Raw genomic sequence first — 12,872 nt, forward strand, 5'->3', positions numbered from 1 at the left:
CAAACTGAAAACAACGACAAAAAGTCTTCAAGGCATTTCCCATTTACACAGTTTAAAAAATAATTATGAAAAGGAACAAGACAACTCGATGGTCTGAGTAACGAGGCGTCGGCCATTGTGCCGTGTGTTGGGGTAGGATGGGGCCTCACCTGGGGCCTGCATTTCCAAGTTTCTACAGAGTTCTACACTGACCCCAAGGTGGGGTCGGTTGGAGGGATATTTAAGCCCAGTAAATATAAATGCAAACTGCACTTCCCAGTGAAAAAGATTTGAAAAATATTGCAGCATTCTCAAGCTGCAATTCAAAGATTGACGGGGCACATTAGGGTTCCCGAGATCCTTACGAGAGAGACGGTAGTGAGGCATCGGAGGAGATTTTTGCAAAAGGTTCCTCCTCGCTCACCATCTCTGCCCCTACCTGCACTACCACCCCTGAGCCAGTGGGTATGTGACCATCTATGTCTGGGAAAATCCCTTCTCAGGGCACCACTAAAAGATATCTTTAGATGAAATTGATGTCGAGGGAGGAATTTTCGCCCGTGCTGTCTCCACCTGCTCAGGCTTGCAGGGGTGTGGGCGTGGGGCCATGTGGGTGTGTTTGGGGGTCTGTGGAGGATGAGGGAGGGTTGTAGGAGAATCCTTCCTGTTCCCCAATTCTGAAAAGTAAAACTTAACTCACCTGTTTACAAAATACCAGCCATTGTCTTACCCCAGCTCACTGTCACCCTGTAGGCTCGGGAGGATTTTGTTGAAGGAAAAAAAAAAATGTCTTAAGTATTTAAACACGTTGAGCCATGCATGCATCCGTCCACAGTGCTGTGGGTTGTTTTTTTTTTTTTTTCCTTTTTTTTCTTGTCCCCTCCCTCCCTTCCCTTTTCTTTTTACCAAAGTATATTCATCAAACTGCTGAGTTGGAAAGATTTGTAATGAGTTTCTGAGCTGTACGACTGTGTTTTTTTTTCCTCTCCCCCCGCCCTCTCCCTCTTTCTAAATCTTCATCTGACATTAAATAAAGCAAATCCCAAACAGATTAACTGTCGCACGGTTCTGCTCCGTCTCCTCAGTCTGTTTCCAGGTCTGGCGGGGGGCCGGGCTGCGGTGGCGGCAGCGGTGGGAGATGCCGGGGCGGCCAGCGGAGGTCCATGTGGCGCTCTAGGTGGGATGCCGGCGTCCTGAAGGCGGAGGCCCTGGCCCTCCTCCCCTGCGGCCTGGGCATGGCATTCTCCCAGTCCCACGTGATGGCCGCTCGGCGGCACCAGCACAGCCGGCTCATCATCGAGGTGGACGAGTACAGCTCCAACCCCACCCAGGCCTTCACCTTCTACAACATCAACCAGGGCCGCTTCCAGCCACCGCATGTGCAGATGTAAGTGGGACCGGTGGGGTGGGGGTGGGGGCGGTGACGGCCCCCTGGGGTGGGTGCATGGTCTTGGGTGCCTCCTGGTTCTGGGGGCACTGTAACAAGCGTTGAATGTTTGTTGACTGCAACGATTCTGGAATCCTAGGATCATCGGGGCTCTGAGTTGGGAGGGACAGGCAAGAAGTTGCAGATGGATGGCCTGTGGGCCGATTCTGGCCGCAGTCCTGTTTCACTTGGCCAGGAGCATGTTTTACAAATATTTAAAGATGAGGTGGATGCACAGAAAACTCCAGACTTCTGGCTTCACTTTATAAAACCCAAAGGCCTGGAAACCCCAGGCCCACATGTCCTCCTGGCAGCGTCTGGCGGGGGCCACATTCCAGATCCCTTTCTTGGCATTTGAGTGGCGACCCCTGGTCTGATTTACGCTCCTCGTTGTACACATGGGGAGACCGAGCCCCAGAGAGGGTAAGGGGCTCGCCACAAGCCCCATGGCAGGTTAGGACACCAGTCTTGGGCTTTTTATTTCCCCTCCCTGCCCTTCCTTTTGTCCAGACCCTGTGCTTCTCCTGTGAAAGCAGAGATGCTTTTCCAAAAGGACTGGGGGATTCTGTTGTCTGCCCCTCGGGGCGTTGGGGGTGCTCAAGCAGTGAGGCCCTGGGGAGCACACAGACTCAAGGCCCCCGTGAGCAGCAGGAGGACTTGTCCTGATGCCTGTGTGCGGGGCCAGCCTTTCCCTCTCTGGATTTCCCGAGGACCTGGAAAGCTGTGGGTAGCTTGGGGTGGCTCCAGAGGTGGTCGAGCTCCTGGCCCTGCTCTGGGTGGTTCCCTGAGTTCCTGGAGCCCCCCTCCTCCTTTATCCCCATTGCTCCTCCCATGAGCCCTGCACGACAGAGCTTACCTGGTGAGGAACCAGGGGCCCAGGCCCGTGAGGTGCCCCACCCTGCTGGCAGGTGCCAGAGCTGGACTTGAACCCAGGCTTCCTGAGTCCAGCCCGGGGCTCTCCTTGCTGGGCCTCCCGCATCCTCGGGCTGTGATGTGTGTGGATGTTCATGCTTCTGCCTGAGAGTGGAGGCCGTTGTCCCCTTGGCTGTTGTACCTTCACCCGGCCACTCTGGGTGCCCACCCCCAAGCTGGGTCTGGATGAGGGATGACCCCTGCAGAGCAGGGAGGTGACAGCACAGGGAGGGGGGAGCTATGACAGGGGCTGATCCAGTGCTGTAGGGCCTACGGGAAGCCCTCCAGACTGCCCGTGGGTCTGGTGCCCCAAAAAGGGTCCAGGCCCTGGGCCGCCTCTGGGGCTGTGATCTCCATCTTAGGGCAGCGGTGCTTGTGGCGTCCCAGCTGCTGTCCCTCGGACCACTCGGAGAAGGAGTTGAGGGGGTTTCGAAACCCTGGCCTGGTGGGGTGTGTGTGAGGGCGCGGCCTCCCGTCCCTGTGTGGCCTCCCTCAGGCCTGGCCTCTGTTGTGGGGAGAGGGAGGTGCAGGGAAGGGCTCTGCAGGGCAGCAGGCTCCAGGCGGGGATTGTCCTCTTCCAGTGGCACTTGCCCAGGAAAATGCTTGTCTCCGTGTGGGGCCACAGGGCTAGTGTTGCCTGTGGCTGCCTACTTTATTTTTTGGTAGATTTCTATCTGGGCTGCTGCCTCTGGTTTTCTGTTTTTGGAGCCCGATTGGCGGGTTTGGGCAGGAAGGAAGGCCCCCGGCCTCAGGCTTGCCGCTCCTCGGTCTGTGAGACTTGAGGCCTGGGAGGGGCTGCAGGGATGGGGGCCTTCCTTGGGCTGGGTTTTGTCTTTTGTTGGTGAGGGTCATCCTCCAACTGGGTGGGTCAGAGGTGACTGAGCCTGAGGTCCCCGGAGGCCAGGCTGAACTCCTGTCCAGTGGGCAAGGAGAGAGCAGCAAGGCCTCCCAGGGCAGGTGGGGTTTGTGAGGGTCCCAGCACCACACACAGTGGGACCATGGACAGCTGTCAATCACGGCGCCCCTGCCTGGGCCAGGCACACCCTTAGGGAGCTCCTAGTCAGAGAACAGAGCCAGGGAAAGAGGAAGACAGAGAGTGGGGGCTGAGGAGGTGCTTCCCAGTTTCAAGGGATCCAGGAAAGACCCCCTGGAGAACTGGGTAATTTCTAGGTGAAGGCCAGAGCAGGAGGAATAGGCGTAGCAAGTTGGGAGAGGGTGTGAGGAGGAAGTGGGCCAGGCAGAAGGGGCGGCAGGTCGGAGCCTGCAGGTGGCTAGAAGACAGGGGTCTCTGAGAACTGTACGGAGGCCCAGCTGGGCAGGCAGCAGGGGTTGGGGGCGTGCAGGAGACACCACAGGCCCCTGCAGGCCGGGCTGCGTCCTGAGGGAAGGTGGTGAATGACTGAATGAGAGGGGGTGATTTACCCCATTTAACCGAGCAACCCAGGGCCATTCATTCATTTGTTGAGTCATTCATTCACGCATTTGGGATGTCTGTGAGCTGCTGAGTTTCTCACTGTTTAGGACCTTGGGCGCTGAGCTTGCCTGCTTGGATGGGGTTCATGCTGCTTGGTGCCTCAGTTTCGCCAACCTGGAGCTGGCTACTCCAGGTCGAGGGACCACATGTTCCCCTGAAATTCCCCTTGCTGTGCCGCCCTCCTTGGATGGCGCATGCGCTCTGCATAGCTCGGAAAGCTGGTCCTCACCCCCCGTGACACTAGTCCATGCATTCTCAGTGGAGGAAACAGCACCTCCAAGGGGTGAAAACTGGTTCTTGGGGGGTGAAAAAAATGCTGCGCACAGTAATACTGGGGATGAAATAGTTAAATCCTCGTAGAGAAGGCTCAGTGGGCAGCAAGCATTCAGCATTGGTAGCACATGCCGGGCCTGGTGAGGCGCTTGGGACCCAGCAGTGATCGAAGGCACCCCTGCCTGTGCTGAGCTTACATCCAGTGGATGGCAGGCAGTTAGCAGATGGTCATGAAAGCGTGTGATGCTGGTGATGGTAAGTGCTATGGAGAAGGAGCTTAGCTGGGGAGCTGGAGCAGGCCCCGCAAGGATTCACACCTGGCCTGCCCCACCCCATCCTGGACTGCTCTGCACCACCACCTCCGGCAGAGGGGAGAGTTCCCAGCTTCTGCTGGCTCCGAGGCAGCTGGGGTTTGGGTGGGGCCCTGGAGGGAGCATGCTCCGAGCTCCAGCTTTGAAACACAACTTTGCACACAGCTGGGTAAAGCCAGGGTGGGCACAGGGATGAGGGGGCTGCTGCCTCCCACTGCCCCTTCATTCAGACTCCACACCCCAAGCTCGGAAGCATGCAGGCTGCTGGTGGTGGCTGAAAGGATTTCCATGGCGAGTCGGCTGCTCCCTCCCAGGAGCGGTGGGGGGATGGCTGCCACTTCCCGACATGTGATTTGTCGCCACCCTGGGCTTTGTCTCTGGGGTGAGGGAGCGAGGGAGCCTTATTTAATAAATCCACAATTTATATTTAATAACAACAGTGACAGTCCAAACATGGCCTCTGGTTGAGTCCTGTGATTTATGCAGTTGCCCCCAGAGACCCTGCTGGTGACGAGGCCGCCTTTGCTTGGGTAATGAATCTCCGGAGCTGGGCCTCTAGGTTGTGAGCAAGGCTGAAGACTCCTTGCCCCGGTGACTGAGAAACCCTATGGGGGTCTCAGGAGGCTCTTCCAGGCCCAGCCCTTCTGCTCTGGGTGGGTAGGCGGACCACTGGCCTGGTGGTCAGTAAGAAGGCAAGAGTGAGTGTTGGGGGACAGGGTTATCCTGGAGCTCTCACTGAAGTCCCCAGGGCCATGGCACCAGGCACAGCAACTCCTCTCTGACCTTTAAAAGTCGTTATGGCAGAGACTTGAGTCATCGCTTAAAGGCCCTTCGAGCCCCTCAGGCTGCACCGGGTCCTTGAAGCTACAGCAGAGTGGGATGGAAGGCCACAGCTGCGTGCCAGGCCTAGAGTAGTCCCTTTGTGCCTTGTTCCTGGCCTTTCCTGCTGTCCCAGGTCAGTGTGGACACCCTCTCTACAGATGAGGATGCTAAGGTTTTGGAAGGTGAGTGTGGGGAGCTGGGATTCCCACCCAGTGCTGTGTGGCTCCTTGGCCTGTCCACACACTGAGAGGCTCCTGGAGACATGGAGCTCAGCCTGGAGTGCAGGGAGGGGGACAAGGAGCAAAGCAGGTGGGGAGGACTCACACCCCGGCACTGCCTGGCTCTCATCCTGTCCTGCTGGGCAACAGATGCGGTGGCTGCTTCCAGTTTCTCAAACATTCCAGTCTTCCTCCTGCCTGAGGTCTTTGCCCATGCTGTTCCCTCTGATCCCAGCTCTTTGCCCTGTGAGCACTGACTCCTCCTTCAGATCTCACCCAGGTGTCACCACCTCAGGGAAGTCTTTCCCGCTGCAGCTCTAGGTGCTCAGCACTGGGCCTTGTGGCGCACGCTTTGTGGCACCTGGTTCAGTCTGTGCTGACACATTCATTTGTGGGAGGATTTCCCAAGCATCTCTCCCCTCCACAAGCATGGGGCTGCATGCCTGGTGCCTAGCACAGGGAATAGGAAGCAGGAAAGAGAAGAGAGTGAGAACGGGACATGCGGCAAGACTCAGAAGGAGTGTCAGGGATCACGGAGGACTTTCTGTGGGGGTGGGGGTGGCATAATCCCTGGGTGTGGAGGACCAGCTGCACTGTGGCCTCCATGGAGTGGGCCACTTTAGGAAGAGGGACCAGCAAGAGCAGAGGCCAGGATGTGGGAAGGAAGGACAGGTGTGGGGATGCAGGAGGGTCCTGTGGCCAGGGTCCCCTTGGACGCAGTGCTTTGTGGGAAGAGCACTGGGCAAGGGGTTGGGGCAGTTGTTGTGTGATGCTGATCCAGCCAGTCATTGCGCCTCCCCAGGCCTCAGTTTCCCCATTTGTAAAATGAGAGGAAGGGACTAGAGGTCCTTTCCTACTAAAGGAAAGGCTGATGCCCAGTCACACGGCTGGATAGTTGTTAGAAGCTGTCCCTGCCTGGACCTTCAGAGCACCCCATTTCTGCAGGAATAGGGTTACGAGGGGTAACAGCCTCTGCTTCTGATGCCTCTCTGGGCTTTTGGCACCAGGAACTGCACTTGCACAGAACCAGTGGCTTATGGGAGAGAAAGAATCAAGAGCAGGATCCAGAGTGCACTGCAGGGGTGTTGGCATCAGGGCTCCAGCTGCGAAGGTCGGTGAAGTTCTCACAACATGACAAAGAGGGAGTGGCTTGTCCCCACCCTACAGAGCAGGACTGGAGCCTGGTGGGGTCCAGGGGCACAGCGAGGAGGAGGTCACTGAGCTGGGGTGCCAGCCTGGGGTCTGGCGTCGGAGGCCGCGTTCTCTCCTCTGTGCTGTTCCTGCTGCCAGGAATCCCATGGGAAGAAGATCGGTGTAGGCTGGGGAGAGCTGGAGATGGGTGTCAGGTCTCAGAACCACCCCAGTAGGCAGAAGCTTTGGGGAAGTTGAGTTTGGCTCCAAGAAATAAGAAGCCTTTGCTTCCACGTCTTATCTCTGGTCCCTGCAGAATGTCACTGAGAAAGAACCATTTTGCACTTTTTTTTTTTTTTTTTTTTTTTTTTGTGGTCACAAAGTGTTGAGATTAGACGCCCAGATTCCTGTTGTGAAGTCCTGGGTTTAAATTCCACTCTTTAACTTAGTAGCTGGGAGCTTGGGCATGGACTAACTTTTCATTGTCATTGCAAGTATCAGAAACACAACTTAAGTTGCCTTAAGGATGAAAAGGGGTCTACTGGCCCATATTAAGAATTTCAAGTTTGGGTCTAGCTTCAGGTATAGCTGGATCTTCAAATTATGCCCTCTTGTTCACTGTCTCTTTCTACTGTTGTTGTTAATTTTTTTTTTTTTTTTTTTTTTTTTTAGACAGAGTCTCACTCTGTCGCCCAGGCTGGAGTGCAGTGGTGCGATCTCAGCTCACTGTAACTTCCGCCTCCCGGGTTCAAGCGATTCTCCTGTCTCAGCCTCCAGAGTAGCTGGCACTACAGGCGCCTGCCACCACACCAAGCTAATTTTTTATATTTTTAGTAGAGACGACGTTTCACCATGTTGGCCAGGCTGGTCTTGAACTCCTGACCTCAAGTGATCCACCGGCCTTGGCCTCCCAAAGTGCTGGGAATACAGGTGTGAGGCATTGTGCCTGGCCTCTTTCTCCATATTTTGACTCTTTTTGCTCTTTCCTTCACTTGCAAACATAGTCAGGTTTCTGGATCTTCACACTGGTGGCCTCTGTGGGTGTCCCACCCACAGATGTATCCTTATACCAAGCAGGTCCCTGGCATTTAGAGGCATTCAGTAAGATTTGTCCATAGGTTGATTGAATGAAATGAAGTCCAGCCTGGTAATAGTCCAGCCTGGTGTGAGTTCTGGACCCAAAAACCAGCTTCAAATTTCAGCTGCACCAACTCCTGTAGCTAAGATCATGGACAAGTCAGCCTTTTCTGAGCCTCGGTTTGCTCACCTGTAAAATGGGGCTACCCACAGTACCCTGCTTAGATGGTCATTATGAGGATGAAGAGAGCCACTGCCTGTAACGTGCCCAGCACATAATGAGCTCTTGATGCGTGGGGATCATTGAAATCATTACTGTTGTTATTATTTCAAAGTTGAGCATTTGTTGCAATCCAAATAGCTGGGGGACTGTGTCGGGAAATGAGAGTCTATTTCTTTCTCTGGGGATGACTAGGTCTGCATCTTCGCTGTGCTCCAGAAGCCTCGGGGTGCAGGGAAATATGAGTGGAGTTAATTAAAGATCTCTGGCTCCAGCAGCAGGCCCAGCCCAACCAGAGCCCTCAGAACCGCACTGCTCTTGGCTGGCTGGTGGTGGGTGGGAGCTGAGGCCCTCTTAGGGCTCCTCTGCTAGGCGGGGCTCCCAGAGGGTAGACTGTCGGGGCCCTCGCAGCTGGGGGGTGGCATTGTGCTCCCTGTCTCTCCCGTCTTCATCTCTCTTTGTCTCTTTGATTTAGTCTTGGTCACCTTATGACATCTTCAAAACCTCAGAGGCACACAGAGAGAGAGAGAGAGAGAGACAAACACAGAGAGAAAGAAAAGGAAGAGAGGGAGGGAAAGAGAGAGAAAGGGAGGAGAGAGAGGGAAAGAGAGAGAAAGGGAGGAGAGAAAGAGGGAAAGAGAGAGAGAAGGGGAGGAGAGAGAGAAAGAGAGAGAGAAAGGGAGGAGAGAGAGAAACGGAGGAGAGAGAGATAAAGGGAGGAGAGAGAAAGGGAGGAGAGAAAGGGAGGAGAGAGATAAAGGGAGGAGAGAGAGAGAAAGGGAGGAGAGAAAGGGAGGAGAGAGAGAAAGGGAGGAGAGAGAGGGAAAGAGAAAGGGAGGAGAGAGATAAAGGGAGGAGAGAGAGAAAGGGAGGAGAGAAAGGGAGGAGAGAGAGAGAAAGGGAGGAGAGAGAGGGAAAGAGAAAGGGAGGAGAGAGATAAAGGGAGGAGAGAGAGAGAAAGGGAGGAGAGAGAGAGGGAAAGAGAAAGGGAGGAGAGAGGGAAAGAGAGAGAGAAGGGGAGGAGAGAGAAAGGGAGGAGAGAGAGAGGGAAAGAGAAAGGGAGGAGAGAGAGAGGGAAAGACAGAGAAGGGGAGGAGAGAGAGAAAGGGAGGAGAGAGAAAGGGAGGAGAGAGATAAAGGGAGGAGAGAGAGAAAGGGAGGAGAGAGAGAGAAAGGGAGGAGAGAGAGAGGGAAAGAGAAAGGGAGGAGAGAGAGGGAAAGAGAGAGAAGGGGAGGAGAGAGAAAGGGAGGAGAGAGAAAGGGAGGAGAGAGAGAGAAAGGGAGGAGAGAGAGAAAGGGAGGAGAGAGAGAAAGGGAGGAGAGAGAGAAAGGGAGGAGAGAGAGGGAAAGAGAGAGAAGGGGAGGAGAGAGAAAGGGAGGAGAGAGAGAGAAAGGGAGGAGAGAGAGAAAGGGAGGAGAGAGAAAGGGAGGAGAGAGAGATAAAGGGAGGAGAGAGAAAAAGGGAGGAGAAAGAAAAAGGGAGGAGAGAGAGAGAAAGGGAGGAGAGAGAGAGAAAGGGAGGAGAGAGAGAAAGGGAGGAGAGAGAGAAAGGGAGGAGAGAGAGAGGGAAAGAGAAAGGGAGGAGAGAGAGAGGGAAAGAGAGAGAAAGGGAGGAGAGAGAGAGGGAGAGAATATGAATGAATGAATTTGATTGGCTCACTTGAATTCCTGTGCCAGGCCAGTAGCCCAGTAGCAATTGGCTGCCCTTGGTCTGATCAACTGTGTGTGTGGGGGCGGCAGGGTATGTAGGTCACACCAGCTGTCTGTCATGGGGAGTGGGGGTCATTGGGGGCCCCAGAGGACAGAAGAGTGGTGGGAATTTCTGGGAAGGAGATTTCAGCTTCCAGACCAGCTCAGACACTACCCCTGATGGAAGCTTCCAGAAGACCCCAGGCCAGGTTAGGGCCTTCTCTGCGCCCTGTCCCCTCTGCTGCCCTGTCAAAGGTGCTGGCTGTATTGTCATCGTCTGGCCAAATCTGCTGCCACCATCAGTCCCTGGGCTTGTTGTGAGCAGGGGTCAGCCTGGTTCATCCCTGTGGCCCTCCGCTGAGCTCAGGGCTGGCACACGGTAGTCATTCAGGATGTATTGTACTCAGTGAATGAGTGAATGAGTGAATGAGTGAATGGAGGAGAAGAGGAAAAGCTCCTAGCACCTCCCTGGTTGGTCATCATCGGATTCATATTCATTTTCCTCCCAGCGTAGCCCAGCTCTGACTTGCTGGGATTCTCCCTAGGCCTAGCAACCCCCAGGAAGGGGCCCCGGGTGCGCGCTCCCGCCGCGGCATCGTGGTGGGGAGAGGCTGGCTCGGCGCCTCCGGCTGCGGCGGATGGAGCGCGCTAGTGCGCCCTGCACATTAGCATGCTGAACCCACGTCTCTCGTAAGGTGTTAATTAAATTTCTTCGAAGTATATTGTCTGAAAAAAAAAAGGATAATTAGAAAGATGTCTTTAAAAGTATTTATGTAACTGATATGGCACCGCTTGTGGTTTGCCGCATAATTAGATTTAAACACAACTCCTCGAGCAGCATACTCATTTGGAGAGAGCTGCTTGTTGAAATGTCATTGCGTTGTTTTTAAGAGTTTTGAGCCTGGTAAAACCATTCACCTGGGGAGGCAACGTGTAGTGGAGACCGCGCTGGATGGAGAGCTGGGGTCTTAGCCCACGGGGTGCCGGGAGCCAGGGTCTTAGCCCACGTCCACATTTCTGCACTGGGGTGCCCAGGGCTGCTTGCTCAGCCCGGCTGGATCTTGGCATCCTCGTCTGTCAAACGGGAGGGCCACGATAGGCTCCTGAGGCACAAGAACCTACGTTTATGCCGCTTTTTAAAATGTTATTTTTGCTCAGTGAAGTAGCTTCGTTTTACAGATGTGCAGACCCAGGCTGTGGAAAGCCTGGTCTTCTGACTCCAGGAGTGTTTTCTGACACAGCCCTGGAAGGCCCTTGGTCTAGAAATGATCATACTGTCTTACAGTTTTGAGAAATGGACACCTTTCCTTTAGGGTCTTTATTTCACACGTTCTCCTGAAACTCCCCCTCCCGTGCTGCTGTCCTGCGACGGCGGACGTGCGCTGCACAGCCCGGGCAGTCGTCCTCATCGCCCGACCATAGGCTTTACTCCATGCGGTTTCAGTGGGGGCCATAGCGCCCCTAAGGGGTAAAATCTGGTGCTTGGGGAGTGAAGAAAACGTCTTGCTCTTCTGTCTAAAGCAGAGGTGGATGTGAGGTACCTAAACACACGTACGGCACCTCTGTGATGCTGTACTAAAGCTTCATGGGAGGGAAGTGAGTAGGGGAAAATAAAAGACATCTTGAGGAGGCCACTCTGGGGGTGATAACGAACAAAAGGCTGGAAGCTGTGCAGCACCTCAGCTCGGAGGGCAGATGCTCACTGCACCCACTTCTCACTCCCTTTAACCTTCCCAACAGCCCCCCAACCCGACGTTTCCATGTTACAGACAGGGAAACTGAGGCTTGGGGGCCAAACATGCTTTGCCTGGCTAAAGATGAGAGAAGTCAGGATTCGGGCCGGGGTGGACCCCTGGGAAGGCTGGGCGTCCAGTCCCTGGTCTGGTGGATCTGAGCGGGATTGATGGGGCTGTGAGCTGTGGTGGATGGGGCTGCAGACACACCACCCACAGGCTCGCGGCTCCATGGCCTCCTGATCTGCAGTGTCATCTCTCCCTGCAGGGTGGACCCGGTGCCTCACGATGCCCCCAAACCTCCAGGCTACACCCGCTTCGTCTGCGTCTCTGATACCCACTCGAGGACGGACCCCATCCAGATGCCGTACGGCGACGTGCTGATCCACGCTGGGGACTTCACTGAGCTGGGGCTCCCGAGCGAGGTGAAGAAGTTCAACGAGTGGCTGGGTAGGTCCCTCCTGCCCTGGGCAGGAGGCTGTGCTGAGCAGGAAGGGGGCTCCCGCCAGCTCCCGAGGCTGCCTCCCTGCCTTTCCCTCCTGCGCTGCCCGGGCCCCCTCCTTGGCCTGTGCCTGCCTGGTCACCCTCCCTGACCTCTCAGAGCAGGTGCCCCTTTCTCTCCCATCCACCTTGGACCTCTCCTCCTCCAGCATCTGTCTTGGTTGTGACTTTCCATTTGTTTGTGGGATTTTTTTTTTGGCCTGGAAGACCCCCTCCAAAAGGGACTTTGCTCATGTCTTTGTCCATTTATGTGTCCAGGCCCCAGTGCCTGGCAAAGGTAGGGCCTCAATAAATAATTGATGCATGAGGCCGGGTGCAGCAGCTCATGCCTGTAATCCTAGCACTTTGTGGGGCCAAGGCTGGTGGATCACCTGAGGTCAGGAGTTTGAGACCAGCCTGGCCAACATGGTGAAACCTTGTCTCTACTAAAAATACAAAAATTAGCTGGGTGTGGTGGCGGGCACCTGTAATCCCAGCTACATCGGAGGCTGAGGCAGGAGAATTGCTTGAACCTGGGTGGTGGAGGTTGCAATGAGCCCAGATCACTCCACTGCACTCCAGCCTGGGCAACAGAGTGAGACTCTGTCTCAAAAGAAAAGAAATTGATGAATGAATGAATGAATGGCTGAGTGGGTGAATGAATGAGTGACACGGAGAATGGTGGTGCCAGGGTAGGTGCTCAGCTGGTTCATCCTAGCTCAGTCACCCACTGCCATGGAGATGGTTTCTCCAGGGGCCAGATGTGAGCAGCTGCTGGTCTCGGCAGCAGAGCCCTTTCCCATGCACTGCGCCATGGTGGGTGATGACTTATAAGCACATCCCCTGGGTTTTGTCTTTGTGCTTTTTTTCAAAAATAAGAAATAAACCCAGGGGACCCCCTGGGAAAACTCGCTTGCCTTGGAATCCAGACAAATCTCACAGTGAGGCATCTCTGTCCCCACTCGGGGAAGACAGATGGACGGCCCCTGTGCAGCCCGGCACCCAGGCCTGCTGCCGTGGAGGCGTGGGTGCAGGGCCGCTCACCTTCCTGCGCAGCCCCACGTGGCTGCCAGACGGTCCCTTCCGCCTCCCCAGGGGCGTCCCGCTGTGCAGTTGGCTGGGACTGC

At 55.3% G+C, this 12,872-nt stretch overlaps 1 protein-coding gene across 3 annotated transcripts in view; it reads left to right on the forward strand.

Moving 5' to 3' along the window:
• Nucleotides 1-12,872, forward strand: part of MPPED1 (metallophosphoesterase domain containing 1) — a 96,267-nt gene that overhangs the window by 12,359 nt on the left and 71,036 nt on the right. For all 3 annotated transcript variants that reach the window (XM_054675992.1, XM_054675993.2, XM_054675994.2), the window contains exons 2-3: nucleotides 1,065-1,366; nucleotides 11,534-11,715. In XM_054675992.1, coding sequence (XP_054531967.1) covers nucleotides 1,143-1,366; nucleotides 11,534-11,715 — 406 coding nt within the window. In that variant the 5' untranslated portion in view covers nucleotides 1,065-1,142. The remainder of the gene's footprint in view (nucleotides 1-1,064; nucleotides 1,367-11,533; nucleotides 11,716-12,872) is intronic.

Source organism: Pan troglodytes, chromosome 23 (genome assembly GCF_028858775.2).
Source record: "Pan troglodytes isolate AG18354 chromosome 23, NHGRI_mPanTro3-v2.0_pri, whole genome shotgun sequence".
Taxonomy (NCBI): Eukaryota; Metazoa; Chordata; class Mammalia; order Primates; family Hominidae; genus Pan; species Pan troglodytes.